This window comes from Stigmatopora argus, chromosome 21 (assembly GCF_051989625.1).
Source record: "Stigmatopora argus isolate UIUO_Sarg chromosome 21, RoL_Sarg_1.0, whole genome shotgun sequence".
NCBI lineage: Eukaryota > Metazoa > Chordata > Actinopteri > Syngnathiformes > Syngnathidae > Stigmatopora > Stigmatopora argus.
Window position 1 is genome coordinate 12,842,801 of NC_135407.1, and position 15,373 is coordinate 12,858,173.

Genomic DNA, 15,373 nt, shown 5'->3' on the forward strand with positions numbered 1-15,373 from the left:
TATGCTTTGTGAACTTGGAAAAAGCGTTTGACCATGTCCCCCTAAGAGTTCTGTGGGGCGTACTCGGAAGTATGGAATCACAGAACTCCAAATAAAACTGTATGACTGGCGTGAGAATATGGGCCCCATAAGTCGAATCCTTTTCCACTGAGGGTTGGACTCCACCATGCTGTGCCTATGTCACAGATTTCTTTCATAACTTTTTGGACAGAATATCTAGATGCAGCCGAGGCGTTGAAGGATTTGTTTTTGTGGCCTAAATATTGTATCTCTGCTTTTTGCAGATTGAATTGAATTGAATACTTTAGATGTTATTATACAAGTATGTATAATGAGATTTAAAGCTTCACCATGAAGTGCATGCATGATGTAGTTCTGTTGGCTACAATTCAGCCAGGATTTTCAACTGTCACTGGAGCGATTCGCAACCGAGCGTGAAGTGGTTGTGATGAGAATCAGCACCTCCAAACCGAGATCATGGTTTCCACCCTCATCTAGAGTCACAAGGTGTGGGTCGTGACCAAAAGTACAAGATCCCGGATACAACCGGCCTAAAAGAGTTTACCTGAAGTCAAATTGGTTTAAAAACATTCTCATTCTCTTAATAATGAAATATCTCAAAACCTTTGATCGACCATACACACCAACTGTAGCTCAGTGCTGCATGAGACACATTTGTCAGGTCTGTGCATTGTACATTACACAAACATTACATAAAACACAAGGCACTTGACAGAAGATGCATACTATAAAAATAAAGGTGAAATGGGTTGCCATTTATTCGATGCTACCCTCGGAAGTAACTGCAATTTCAGTGACAGAATTGGAATTGAATGTATGCATCGACGGCCACCCCCTGCTGGACCAAACACGGCTCGGCTGCAGAGGTTCTTCCATTCTGTGCCTGCTGAAGGCTGGCTGTTTTACTTTGAATTATTACAAAAAAAGTTTACAGAACAAAAAAACACAAATGTGTGAGAAATGATAGATGTCTCCATAGCAAATCCCCAAAACACATTTTAAGTCACATTTTAGTTGAACTTTTAGGCCAACCTAATTCTTTGTACAGACGCTCCCCTACTTACGAACATTCAACTTACGAACAACGGTACATACGAACATGTCTGCAAATTGCGTTTAAGTCCAAAAATGTTCGCAAGTCCAATTTTGTATTTCGCGTCTTTTTCGGAGTAGTACTTCTTTCCGCCGCTAATACCGACGCCTGGCGCTGTGAGAGCTCAGCTCACCCAGCATCTACCTTCTTCGTTGCAATGCGGAAGTGCGTGAATGTATCTCCAGTGTGCAAAGAACCTTTTTCATTTGTATCATTAAATATCTCATGCATCCAATATTGAATATGGTTGGTAAAAAGCTAAAGGCTTCTATTGAGGGAGTTGCAAGGAAGAGGCAAGCCATTTCATTTGAAACGAGTGGCAATAATAACGAAGCTTGATGCGCGTCAGAAAGTGGTGAGCGTTGCACATTCAGTACCATTTATAAACAGAAAGATCGAGCAGCAGGACCCAAATATTGAACGTTGCACAAAGTTTGCAAATCAATTGAATGATGCCATACAGTGCTACTGCATCATTTATGATGAAAAAAAGAAGAAAACTGTGCAATCGTCATTAGGTCGCTTCTTTTGGCCAGTTTCTAATACATAAATCTATCTCTCTCTCTACAGTACTGTACATATTCTCTCCATTTTATTAAATGTTTTTTTTTTCAGTACAAACCAATGCGTGTTACTTATACAAGCCTTAAACATACAAATGCACTTATATAAACCTTCAATATACTTATATAGGCCTTAAACATAAATTATAATACAAAATATAGCACTAAATCAACTTACAAACAAATTCAACTTATGAACAATCGCTCGGAACCAATTGCGTTCGTAAGTTGAGGAGTGTCTGTACATCTCTACTTATCACAGTCGCTACAATCATGCCTTCCTCATTAAATGAGAAAAGATGTGTCTTCATGTGACAATGAAAAATCTATGGATTAATGAATGGGACGAGAGTGGTCAGCTCGCCAATTTCTTGACTGCAGGTAAGTCACAGCGGCAGGTCCAATGTCTTGCCATTGTATTGTGTGTTGCCATGAGACTCTGACGCTACTTGATAGTGTGGTAAGGCATTTAAGACAACAGTAATACAAATATTGCAATTGCAGCATTAATGCGACGAAGCACACATTGAGCACTAGCTCTGCACCAGCATCTGCACTTGAACCTTAAACCACTGTCCAAAACCACACAATACATTTTTGTCCCACTGTATGAAGTGAAAACAGACTAAACTTATTTTGAAATTAGAACATTCCACAATCAAGAGGGATCATTTCTTAGTGATATGTATTATTTTTAATATATGATTTTCCTCAAGGTCAATAATTTTTATATATTTCATTGGTATGGAATAGCAATTCCTTGGAAATACATAACAGAACATTCTAGGCCTGTGTTGATAATTTCAACATTGGCTTATCAATGTTAGCCTCGCCTTTCTTGATGGAGCGAATGGTACTCATTTACCGTATTTTCTCGCATATTAGCTGCCTCCCCGTATAAGCCGTGCCCTTAAAATTGCCTTAAAATCGTTGAATTTTACAATTTCTCTCTTATAAGATGGCCCCTGATTCACAAATTTCCCCTCTATATTTATGGTCTTAATAGGGTATACAAATGTGTTACTTTGAAGGGAAAATCTTAAGAGAAATCTCGGCCCGTGGTATTTCTGAGATATTGTATGAATCGAAAAGACCGTCTGCTGGATTGCACATTCCGAAAGGGTGTTGCCTGCAAGTAGAAAAATTCAATAAGTCACGTGAGCAGTACAACCAGGAAGTGTGTTGGGGTTATTCTGGGATGTTATTATATATGTGCATATTGGGGCACATATGGAATATGTGCATATTATTAAATCATTCTTAAGAAGCAGACAAAGCTCGATATAACAAGGACACTCCTCCCCACAGCTGGCTTCGAGGACATTTAATTGTTTTCAGGACTATTGACCGGACAGGTCACCATGTTCCAGGCCGAGGACTGTTGATCTGAGTTCGCAACGAAGATCTGTGAAGGACTCTTAAATTGCTTTGACTTGGATTCCGGCAGATGGCGATAATCGAATCAACTTCCGAAAATACTTTTGTATGAAATTTTGTTTAAAAATACTGTCGCTCGGTATGAAATTATTATGCTTACTTGTGCAAATTCTTACACAGTTGTTTTGGTTTCCGACCTGATATGCAATTGTTGTGGCAGTTGTTTTTTAGCTTAATGGTGTTATTCGGTTAGCTTATGCAATTGTTTGAATCAGATTACCTTAAGTGTTTTGATTATGCGCGACTAAATGGACAGATGATGCCGTTTCTTCAGAATGTCACGGTGGCGAGGACGAGCCAGGACGATTCTCACTTGCAAGTTTCAAAGCTGGAATATGTCAACAATGTCTCTCTGTTTTTATTAAAGTATAGCTATTAATAAACCAATCAAAGTGTGTCCATAGCGGTCTAGTTTTCACCTGGTCTTTGGTTGTAATTATAGCATGAGGTAAATATTACGCAGGTATCAAGACTGATATTTTTATGATCGACCCCAAGACTTTCTATTGGGATGTGCTGACAAGGTAAACACTATGAACACATGTCTCAAGGCTACTGGCGTCTGGCCAGTCAGAGCACATTTAACTAGGGTAAGATGGTGGCGCCCTGAGCAAGCAATGGCAATGAGGTTTTTTAACGTTTTATGCAAGATGTATTTTATTTCTTGAATTTCATTCATAGACGTCAAAATAAATTTTGTTTAGCGTTTTATTTGTTTATCTTTTCTCTATTTTGAAATAAATTACCATATCGGCCGCATTGGCTTGCGTTATGCCGTTTCGTCTTTGTCACCTTGCAGTTTTGTGTATGTCTAGTCTAATTTGTGCGCATATAAGCCGTACCCTTGATTCAGTCATCATTTTTAGCGACATATATGGCGTATATGCGAGAAAATATGGTACTCTAAAATTGACATTGAAAATGTTCCCTTTCTTTGTAATATGGAGAATTTCCACCTTCCCGAAGGTTGTCATCATTCTCTGTTGCAATTTAAACGAAGTAACATCTTTAGATGAAGCAACAGGCTTATGAGAGGCATTTCAGGAGTTGATTCAATCACAACTCACATGTTTCTTCACCCTCCCCCTGACAACTCCCACGGTTCATTCAGTATGTAAGCACAACTTCAACATTCGCACCTGATTCATTACAAAATCATATCCTAAGTGACTGAGTATGACAAGTGTGTGTCAAATAAACCTTGGACACAAGGGGTAAAATGTAAAGGCATTTTAGACATAAATAGATAGGAAATAAGTGGGTTAATAAATAAATACATGAATGGAGGAGGAAGCTGGAATACCCAGAGAAAACCCACGCAGGGATGACGAGAACATGCAATCTCCTCACAGGACAGCTCGAATCTGGGGTTCAATTATTGATCTCGCTTTATTTTTGTCATGTTCTACTGCCTACAATGACGTGTCTTTTCAGCAGCTGATTAAGCCACTAAAACGGGGGCTGTATCAACACACCTGCAGTAGATTGAGGCATCTGGTATTTAAGAACTCTGGCCACATCCCGCAGATTATCGGAGTATTGCGTGCCTTGCCCTTGCTTACCGTCCTGCTTACCAACACTTTGGTGTGACTTTCCCCGAGATTTGGACGTTTGTATTTTGTGTTTTGTACTTTGAAAACCTTAGTTTACTTGCCGACTCGGTCGTGCTGTTTTTGTCGTACCTTTTGATCCTTATTTATTCGCCGACTCGGTTGTGCTGATTTTGTTATCCCCTTTTTCAATAAAGTTTTTGTTAATTGAGTCATTCATTCCTTAGTTGTTGTGGATCCATCTTTAATCGGCTTGCCGATTCATAACAATATGTGCAATGGAAAGAGTTTTAATCAGGGAAAGATGAAAAAAATCCTCAGCTTTGGTCTTTGCCTGGTTGAATGGTTCTTTTCATCTTCTACCTATAAAATATTCTGCCCATTGAACTCACAGACATTCATTATTTGTATCATATTTCATAAAATGAAAACAGGAGTTACAAAGCCTCCAAATAATTTGCAATCAACTGAGACTTACCGGTAACTTTTTACCATTCAGCGTGACTTTGACACCTTTGCAGGACCCAGCCACATCATATGCTCTGCGTGTAAGAAGAGCTACTGTATCCCTATCCAATTTTTTCATCTTAAACTTAGATAAGTCTGGCTGGAAAGTCACACAAGTGAAATCATCTGCATCAAAGAACTTGATCTTGGGGTCCGAAGTCTTGCTCATGTTGTTCTGCCATGTCTGGGTGTAGCACATAAGCAATAAAAATGCAGTTGAAGATACTTATAAACTTAATAAAAAAAGAATAATTAAATATTACATAAACTGTCACGCTCCCCGGGCCTGCGTGGGTTTCCTCCGGGTACTCCGGTTTCCTCCCACATTCCATGCATGGTAGGTTGATAGGACACTCTAAATTGCCCCTAGGTATGGGTGTGAGTGTGCAAGGTTGTCCGTCTCCTTGTGCCCTGCGATCGGCTGCCCACCGATTTAGGGTGTCCGCCCCCTCTGGTCCGGAGACAGCTGGGATAGACTCCAGCACCCCCGTGACCCTACTGAGGATAAAGCGGTTCAGAAAATGAGCGTGACCGGACGTTTGGTCGACGGACGTTTGGTCGACGGACACTTGGTCACCCGGATGTTTGGTCGAACGGACGTTTGGTCGACGGATTCGCTCTTAAAATTATAATCAAGAGAGAGAGAGAGAGTTTACTGTTGAAAGCATTCAACCAGGTAATCTCTCGCTCTCAAAATTATAGGTGCGAGCGAGCGAATCCGGCGACGTATAACATGTACACACGCCAATAATACGCAACTTATTGATGATTTTGATATTAGATATTAATGCTCTGAGATTTAAAAAGTCTCTCTTTCTTATGATTATAATTTTGAGAGCGAGCGAATCCGGGAGCGAGCGAATTCGGAAGCGAGCGAGCGAATCCGGGAGCGAGCGAGAGAATCCGGGAGCGAGCGAGCGAATCCGGCGAAGAATAACATCTACACGCAATCCAATAATACGCAACTTATTGATAATCTTGAGAGTGAGCGAATCCGGCGACGAATAACATGTACACACGCCAATAATACGCAACTTATTGATAATTTTGATATTTGATATTTAGATATTAATGTTCTTACATTGTCAATGCAATTACAAACTCACTCTCTCTCTCTCATGATTATAATTTTGAGACCGAGAGATTACCTGGTTTATCGCTTTCAACAGTAAACTCTGTCTCTCTCTCTCTCTCTGTCTCTCTCTCTCTCTCTCTCTGTCTCTCTGTCTCTCTCTCTCTCTCTCTCTCTCTCTCTCTCTCTCTCTCTCTCTCTCTCTCTGTCTCTCTGTCTCTCTCCCTCTCTCTCTCTCTCTGTCTCTCTGTCTCTCTCTCTCTCTCTCTCTCTCTCTCTCTCTCATGATTATAATTTTGAGAGCAAATCCTGCGACGAGTTGTGTGTTCGACAAAATGTCCGGCGGCGAATCCATCGACCAAACGTCCGTCGACCAAACGTCCGGGGACCGAAAATGAGTTGAGAGATGAGATAAACTGTCACATTTGTAAAACTGCTGTACAATTTGCTTATAAGAAATGTGTCTCTGTCTTACAGCTCACTTGACCATGACACCAATAGTAATAATAGAACTTAACTTCCCTAACAATACTTTATTTTTGCACTCCTTTGCATTCATCACTTCAATACACATGTAATGTCAGTTTATTTAAAGTACCGTATTTTCACGACTATAAGGCGCACTAAAAAGTCTTAAATTTTCTCAAAAATAGACAAGGCGCCTTATAATGCGGAGCGACGTGTGTAAGCTCTAAAGCCTGACTGAGAACACTTCTTGCCAACACGCTTCTTATATAGAGAGAAGGCCGACGTGGGTGGGGTCAGACGCTAAAGGCACGCCCCTACAAGGTACCCGTATAAAGTGTGGGCATGTGTTTATTGCAAAACAATTTCGGTTTGGTTTCTAAGGCCCCCCGAAGCAGCGGTGAAAAAACAAGTCACGAAAATGAACTCTGAGCTTCCCGTCATTCCCGGAGGCTTAACTAAAGCGCTAGTTACGCCACTATCTGCGAATGGATTGTGGCCGCCTGGACAAACGTGTCTGCTTGCACTGTTGTTATAGGCACTAACAACAGATGCTTGAAAACCGCTGGACATCGGCATCAACACAGCTTTACGAAGGGTGGCAGGCAGCGCCGGGCTAGTTACGCTAGCTACTATTTGGAAATGAATTGTGGCCGCCTGGACGAACGTGTCTGCTTGCACGGTTGTTAAAGGCACTAACAACAGATGCTTGAAAACCGCTGGACATCAGCATCAACACAGCTTTACAAAGGGTGGAAGGCAGCGCCGGGCTAGTTACGCTAGCTACTATTTGTGAATGGATTGTGGCCGCCTGGACGAACGTGTCTGCTTGCACGGTTGTTAAAGGCACTAACAACAGATGCTTGAAAACCGCTGGACATCGGCATCAACACAGCTTTACGAAGGGTGGCAGGCAGCGCCGGGTTAGTTACGCTAGCTACTATTTGCAAATGGATTGTGGTTCCTGGACGAACGTGTCTGCTTGGACAAAGCCGGCATCATTTCTGTGGAGCCACATGGCAATGACAGTGACTCTGACAACGGAGAGAGGGAACCCGGCATTGTCGATGACTCATTTGGACAATTGTTCAATTTAGACACAGAAAATGAGGACTTTGATGGATTTGTGGTTGATGATTACGTGAGTACATTGTAAAATGGCTAAATAAAGTACAACTGAACTCAGTTTTGCTTCCGTTGCCTTTTTAAAAACGTGTTTTAGCGTGTGTTCGTATGTTTAAGCTGGTGTATGTTTGCCATGCCTGACTGCGCCTTTAAATGCAGTGCGTCCTGTGTGTGTGTGTCAAATACAGAAATAGCACTCGTTACTGACAATGCGCCTTTAAATGCGGTGCGCCATATAGTCGTGAAAATGCGGTAGCTATTGTTGTTGCGCCAATTTTTTCCAGTCAATTAAACATCATGAAGTGGTTTCGTCTTGTCTAATCTCATATCATCTCATTTTCTGAAGTGCTTTATCCTCATTAGGATCGCAGGAGGTGCTGGAGCCAATCTTAGCTGTCTCTGGGCCAGAGGCAGGGGACACTCTGAATCGGTGGCCAGCCAATCGCAAGGCACAAGGAAACGGCCAACCAAGCACACTCACACCCATACCTAGGGGCAATTTAGAGTGTCGAATCAGCCTACCATGCATGTTTTTTGGAACGTGGGAGGAAATCGGAGTACCCTGAGGAAACCCACGCAGGCCCAGGGAAAACATGCAAACTCCACAAAGGTGGGCCGACCTGGACTTGAACCCAGGACCCCAGAGCTGTGAGGCCAACATGCTACCCACTCACCCCACCGGGCCGCTGTGGTTTTGTTTAATACATGAAAATCAGTTCCTGTATATAAAGGATATTTTCTTACCTGTTTGAAACTGTGTCTGTACTCCTTGCAGCCAGTTTCCACAGTGAATTTGGTACTGAAAATATTGCAAAGTTTGGCACCATACCCGTTCCTACCACCTGGTATTAAAAACATGGAGAAAAAAACATCGGACAAAACCATTTATCAACATTCTGAAACTACTGGCAAATCCACAAGCCAGTCAATACATTGGCATCCCTTTTATTTATTTTTACTTATTGGTAATTTTTGAAGATTCCTCCAATTAAACCTGTCTTAATTGGATCTTTCACCGATTGATGTGAAATATTTCCATGGCAGATATATGGAATAGTCCGTCTGACATACCAGGTTAGGAGAGGAAGTGAAAATGTTGTCAGTGTAAAATCTTAGCAGTGGGAATCAAATTAAATTATCATGGTGTTCATGTATGTGAAATATGAATTGTATTCTTATATTTAATCTTGCACCCTTCTGCACTCTTATGAATTTAAAGTCACTAGAATAGAATTGTTACTGACACCTACTGACCTACTGTCATCACTTTGTATATAACACACCCCTCTGTTTCCCCGCCTTAAGTTTGTCTCCGCCTACTTCTATTAAATATCTTCCCCGACCGTTCGGACAGCGTATTTGGCGGGAGACTTCCAGATGGACGTGGGCTCTGTCCGTCCGCTCCCCCCCTTCTTAGGAAGGGTGGGGGCTAGCCAAGAGAACAAAGAAACAAGCGGGCAGCGGCCATTTTGAGAACCGTTCAGAGGAGTCTCCCCCAGATAACCTCCATCGGCCGGGAGTCAAAAACTACCACGTGTTTTGCTGCTTCCTCTGTATGAAGATTATTGTCGAGGCAATCCAGCTTTGACATTTTGGTGCCGAGAACCCGAGATTCTTCTCTGGTTTCCGGCCACGGCAGATCAACAGAAGGATGGATGGCTTGACGTCGGCTACTCCAGCCTTGAGAAAGGGCGATCTGGCCTGCTGGCCCGGGAACAGATTACGAATTATCCTTTCGTACAGAGGCACCAAAAAACGGTAAGGCAATTTTTAAGATTAATTTGTAGAATCCAACCCAGCATAAGGCCCCGTTTTCCTTCGAGGAAGGGAAATGCTCAATTCATCGGCGAAAAAGTTGTGTATACTCTTCCCTGTGTGTCGGGGAGGCGCTCTCGGTGTCGGATTGATGTATAAAAGTATACAGCAAGGATAGAGGCTGATTGTCGGCTTATCCACAAGGTTCTGCCTGAAAAGCAGACGTAGGAGGAGGTCGCACCTCCCTGCCAAGGGACTTCGAGGGTTTTGTTAAAAATATAGAAGAAATATATTGTTATACAGTGCCAAGATAATGAAAAACCTCGATATAAAGAAAAAAAGAAATAGAATAAAACTATAAACGCATGCAAGTAATCTTCATATGAATATATATACATATATATATATATAAGTACGCTATGACGCGTTCATAAACGACATATAAGTACGATTGCCGCGAAAAATAGGAGTTTAATCGGCGAAAAAGAATACTTAGATGGATAAAAATAAGTATTTAAGAGATGGTGGATTGGGACAGGATGGGGGGATTGAAAAGCAGACCACATGTGAGAGGGAAAAATGGCCGAGCCCAGAAACAAAGAAAAAAAATGCCGGCGAGCCAACTGAAGTTAAAACTGCCTTTCTTCCCCAGCTCATTTTTCACTAACCCAGGAAGAAGATATATATATTAGGCCTGTTAAGAAACAGTGGCCCCCCCTGTTCAGCCCACTCCTCGTGCCAGGCTCCACTCGCAAGCCAGGAGCACGAGGGGGGGAGGCCTGGAATGCAAGATATCTCACATTCCACACGATGAAGCAAGGAGCAGAGAGAGTAATAGAGAGATAAAGAAGAGAGTTAGAGACCGAAAATTGACAATATAACATATTAGTGACGAATTATGGGTCCTCTAATGAATACAGAAATGTATCATTAGGAAATGATTAAGAAATTTGCTAAGTAGAAGGTTAGTTTCTCTAAATTTTAATTGTGGTAAGAGTGAGCTACAAAAAAAGGCTCTTATATTAAATAAACAAAAGCTTGGAGCAGAATAGCAATTCAACAAGTGCAATTTAGCTATTTTAGCAAAAAGAGAGTGATTTGCAATTAAGATTTAAGTATTAAGAATTATCCAAAGTATTAGGTAAATTGTACCTGACAAGTTTTGATAAAATAATTAATTTAGGATAGGCATAATTTCCCTGAGATGCAATAAACATCATGAAATGTCGTCAGTGCACGGATATTTCATTGTTTTGCCCATCAACAGATGAAATATGCTATAGCGTGAGTCATATTAATAACGATTAGAATATCACGGATCGCCTAAGAATCAAACAATTGATTTCAACCAAACAACGTTAACCTATTTCTTTTGAGACAGCAAAAGGTGGTTAGCTGCCAAGAAGCCCCAGACTGGGGATGGCGCTCTTCACCAGTGATAAAAAAAAAATTGCAGACCGCTGATGTCTGAAAATGAGTCCGAGCGTGAATGGTTGTTTGTACCTTTTGTGTTTCTAATTGGCCAACCACCAAGATATATAATCAATCAGATATCAAGGTGGAAAAGGATTTAGCAAATTGGAATCGATTTCTGAAATTGCCAATAAGCCATTTTCACGGATGGCAACGACAAATTATGGAAAATTGTTTAGTCCAATAAAATTTTTGGTGAAAATGCAGCAGCAGTACTCCAAAGGTTAAACTTGAAGTGGAGGAACAAATCTGCTATACGAAATTTAGGAGCACTGAGAAAAACAAAAACAAAGACAGTGCATGATACGAAATTCCGAAGTACTATGGATTTATAGTGATAATGGCATCCAAATTGTGTTAACAGAATAATTGACTGAATTGAAAAAAGGTTCCATATTTTGTTATGAAATCATTGCGCCTACATGACAAGGTCAAACGGACAACAAAATATGGACATCCTATTTAGTAGACCATACCAAATGCCATTATTCACTACACGATTGGAACTGGATGATGAGGCTAATCTGGCTATCTGCGTAAAAGAAGAAAAACTTTAAAGAAACGCATTGAATTTGGGTTGGCAGAGGGAGACTATTTCTCAACAGGAAACATGGAGAAACGCACGAGCAACCCAAAATGAGAACGCCCGTACAAGTGTTGCTGACCAACCAGCAGACATGAAAATAGCCGATCCACCTTGTGCACTGTAAGAAGGTTCTCTCAGTTGAAATGTATGAGGAGACAGGTAAGATAAACTTTTTGACGTAATCAGACAAAATGGCAAGCACTCCAATATTGATTGGAAAGATTATTGCTCGGGGAGCAATGCTGTAAGCCATAAGGAGCTTTTTGTATTGGTTTTATTGTCTCCATAAAAAAGTGAAAGTGTTTCAATTGAGACTAAACCTTCTTACAGATATTTAAAGTAAACAATTGAGACTAAATCTTCTTACAGATTTTTAAAGTAAACAATTAGAGAGAAAAGAGAAACTACAATGGATAGAAATGTAACTAGATTTTAATTTTATGCCTGACTATTGAAAAATATTGATTAAGAAAGTTTTATAGGAGATGATTGACAAACTCCAAAGACAATGGAATTTTACATTTGATAAAAAGACTACTAGATTGGGATATTTTGAATTTCAAACAACTGAGTTTAATATGCAACGCAATACACATTATTGAAGGAATTGGGACTTGATTAGTATGCATTTTATAAGTAATGAGTTTAATTGCTCTAAAGGACACAATTATGCTAAAATATTAACCCTGACAAACAAGGGGTGGTTACATTTTAGTGGGTTCAATTCTATTCAGAATTATAAATGTGTGCATTTTGTTTCTGGATATTAATTGATGTGAATCTAACTTACAGAGAACGGGAAAGTTGTTTTCCTGAGGAGAAAGCAGCCTGGTTTGCTTTTTGTATTTTTCCTATTTTTAGTATGATTAGTTAATTAGTGTAATTGCAGGAAAGGAAAAAAACAAATATGGTTTTGATCTTAACAAGGAAGCAGTGATCATAATAGAATACCAGCTAGCATATTTTATTTTGACTGATAATGCATTTAAATTTTCACAAACTATAGTGATGAAATGAGTAAGATTATTGCGATTTTTGCTCATTGCACGTGTTGAAGACAACGACAGAACACAGCAGCTAAACACTTACTGCACAACATACACAACAACAAAAACTGAGTCGATCTCAAAAACGGTATTAATTGATACGCAAAACATTGCACCACAGAAGGAAAAGATGCATAGATACATGAAGACACAGAACAGTCTGCAGACGAACTGTAGACAGCTAAAGGCCTACCGTGCCTACCAAAAATGTATTCCAAAATTGAGCCATGGATGCCTCAATAGGGGGGAATGAGAGATGGACGTGGTACAGCGTGTGTTCTATGTCCCAGAGGTCTAAATACCTACTTTAAAATTTTTAGTAGGAACTGTTTAATTTGTTACAGATATAATGTGCAAGGTAACCTCAGGTCCAAACCAGGACAACGTCCAAAAGGTACCTACCAATTAGAAATTATACATATGGATTTTATTGATCTGTAAAGAATATGGGATCTCCAGAATCATCTGGAGTGACAATGGAGCTCATTTTGCAAACAGCATAGTGCAAAACATGGCAAAACACCTAAGTAGAGCGAACAAATGGTACGATAAAACCAAGGCTTAAGAAAACCATGGGGGAGATAAATAAGCCATGGCCAGAACGCCTAACACTGGCCAAAACGTACATGAAGATAGTACCAACTAGCTCGGGATTAACACCTTTTTGAGATAGTTCATGGAAGACCATTCCTACTTCCTCTATGGGAAGATGAACCATGACGAGAGACTAAGGAAGGAGAGAAACTTATCCATAGAACATGTAACCTGCCGTGATCCTTTTGTCTATCTTGCAGGAGGTGGTGAAGCCAGGTGACTGGATCCTGATCCGAGTCATAAAAGGAAGTCCTGGTTCTCTCCACGATGAGAAGACCCATTCGTGGCCCAACTCACCAACCTCCACAGCAGCAAAGATCACTGAAAAGTCAAAGTCGATTCACCAACCTCAGGTCAAGGTAGTTCGAGACACAGGTGACTCTTGAGTAGACTGTAAGTTGGATGGTGTCAAAACCCTTGTCCATGAAAAACTCATCTGACGTCTACTCACCTGCCACGAGGACCCCTCACTTAACCCTGACCTCCCATAGACTTTGCACCTCTATACAGACGCCACAGTGAAAGCTGTTGCCACCCACATCAGTGACTGGACTGTCAGTGACTGCACTGTCAGTGACAACCTGGGCGTGTCTGAACGCCCCACCCACAGAGAATCAAGCTGGAAACCAAGATGGTGACATACTCCTATCACAGAGGAGAGTGAAGTGGTATGGAAAGAACAATCTGGAGAACTACTATGAAGAAGATGTGTGGTATAATTTCATGGTGTTCCAGAAAAAACTGATTGTTGCGAATGAAAGTTATGTGTGTAGCCGTATACCCATTTCCACAGATCCTGACATCCTGAATTCACTGGGTCGAGGCGTCACATTTAAATCTGCAGTGGTGCAGATGGTCTAAGATGCATTCCTTTTAGGGAGAGTGAACATAACAGTAAGAGATCAAAATCAGTGCAAAATCAGTACAATTCAAACCATGTGATTCAATCTGGGGCGATGATGTTCCTGGTGACCAAAAGTTGTGGTCCACCCCCCCAGAAAAATCATACTGTCACTAATTCCCCAACTTGGGGTGGATAAAGTTGTGCTCCGTGTAAAGACATTGAGCTGTTACATGAGTGTTCATTAACCAAACTGTCAAGGTCCTACAGGGTATAGCAGATGATTTAAAAGCCCTTAGCGAAGTTGCAGGACCGATAGTCCGGGATCTGATAACAGCCAAAGATGGAGATGTGTGTGCCATGATGGGAGAACACTGCTGCACCTTCATCCCAGATGAAAACAGTACATTACTCGTGCCGTAGCTGAAATAAAGGCCCTAGTCAACACCATGGCCCAGGATCATTCAGCCGTAGGTGTATCACTGTGGTCGTGGTTAATAACCGGGTCATGATTCTCAATTCTGTTTAAAATTGCAACCTTGCGGTTTTTGTTACTGTTCTGTATTTTTTCTGTGTGTAATCCCCTGTATGAAAGTTATGATTCAAAACACAATCCAGCACACGCTAGTACCTTATAGTGACACAGTATCACCGCATGACAGACGATACTGGAGATTCTCGCACTCTTTCGAAGTGTGAGACGAGTCCTCTATGCAAATGTACTTGTCTTGATTTAAAAATTGGGTTCGCTCATTAAGAGACGTAGAGGAATTTTTACCACTGAATACATCATTTCTCGCCTCTGCCTTGACAAGTGATTTTGTTATTTTCCATACCCTGTTGAGTAACTCTCAATGATATTTGTATTCTAGAACCTGGAGGGGAGGGATACAAATTGATATGTTTAATGAAAATTCTTTAAAGTCACAACAGGGGGGAAATGTGAAATATGAATGAATAAGGGTGGGGGCTAGCCAAGAGAACAAAGAAACAAGCGGGCAGCGGCCATTTTGAGAACCGTTCAGAGGAGTCTCCCCCAGATAACCTCCATCGGCCGGGAGTCAAAAACTACCACGTGTTTTGCTGCTTCCTCTGTATAAAGATTATTATCGAGGCAATCCAGCTTTGACAATGTAAAGTGTAACTCAATATTAGTGTTGAAATAATAAATCAATTAAATCAAGTATTTAGATTAGAAAAAAGCATGGAATTTAATTTTGCAAATTCAATAAATTATTCAATTGG

At 40.8% G+C, this 15,373-nt stretch overlaps 1 protein-coding gene across 9 annotated transcripts in view; it reads right to left on the minus strand.

Moving 5' to 3' along the window:
* Window positions 1-15,373, minus strand: part of top2b (DNA topoisomerase II beta) — a 202,255-nt gene that overhangs the window by 161,515 nt on the left and 25,367 nt on the right. For all 9 annotated transcript variants that reach the window (XM_077589955.1, XM_077589960.1, XM_077589959.1 and 6 more), the window contains 2 exons: window positions 8,578-8,675; window positions 5,143-5,355 (listed from right to left, as the gene is read on the minus strand). In XM_077589955.1, the coding sequence (XP_077446081.1) occupies window positions 5,143-5,355; window positions 8,578-8,675 (311 nt within the window). The remainder of the gene's footprint in view (window positions 1-5,142; window positions 5,356-8,577; window positions 8,676-15,373) is intronic.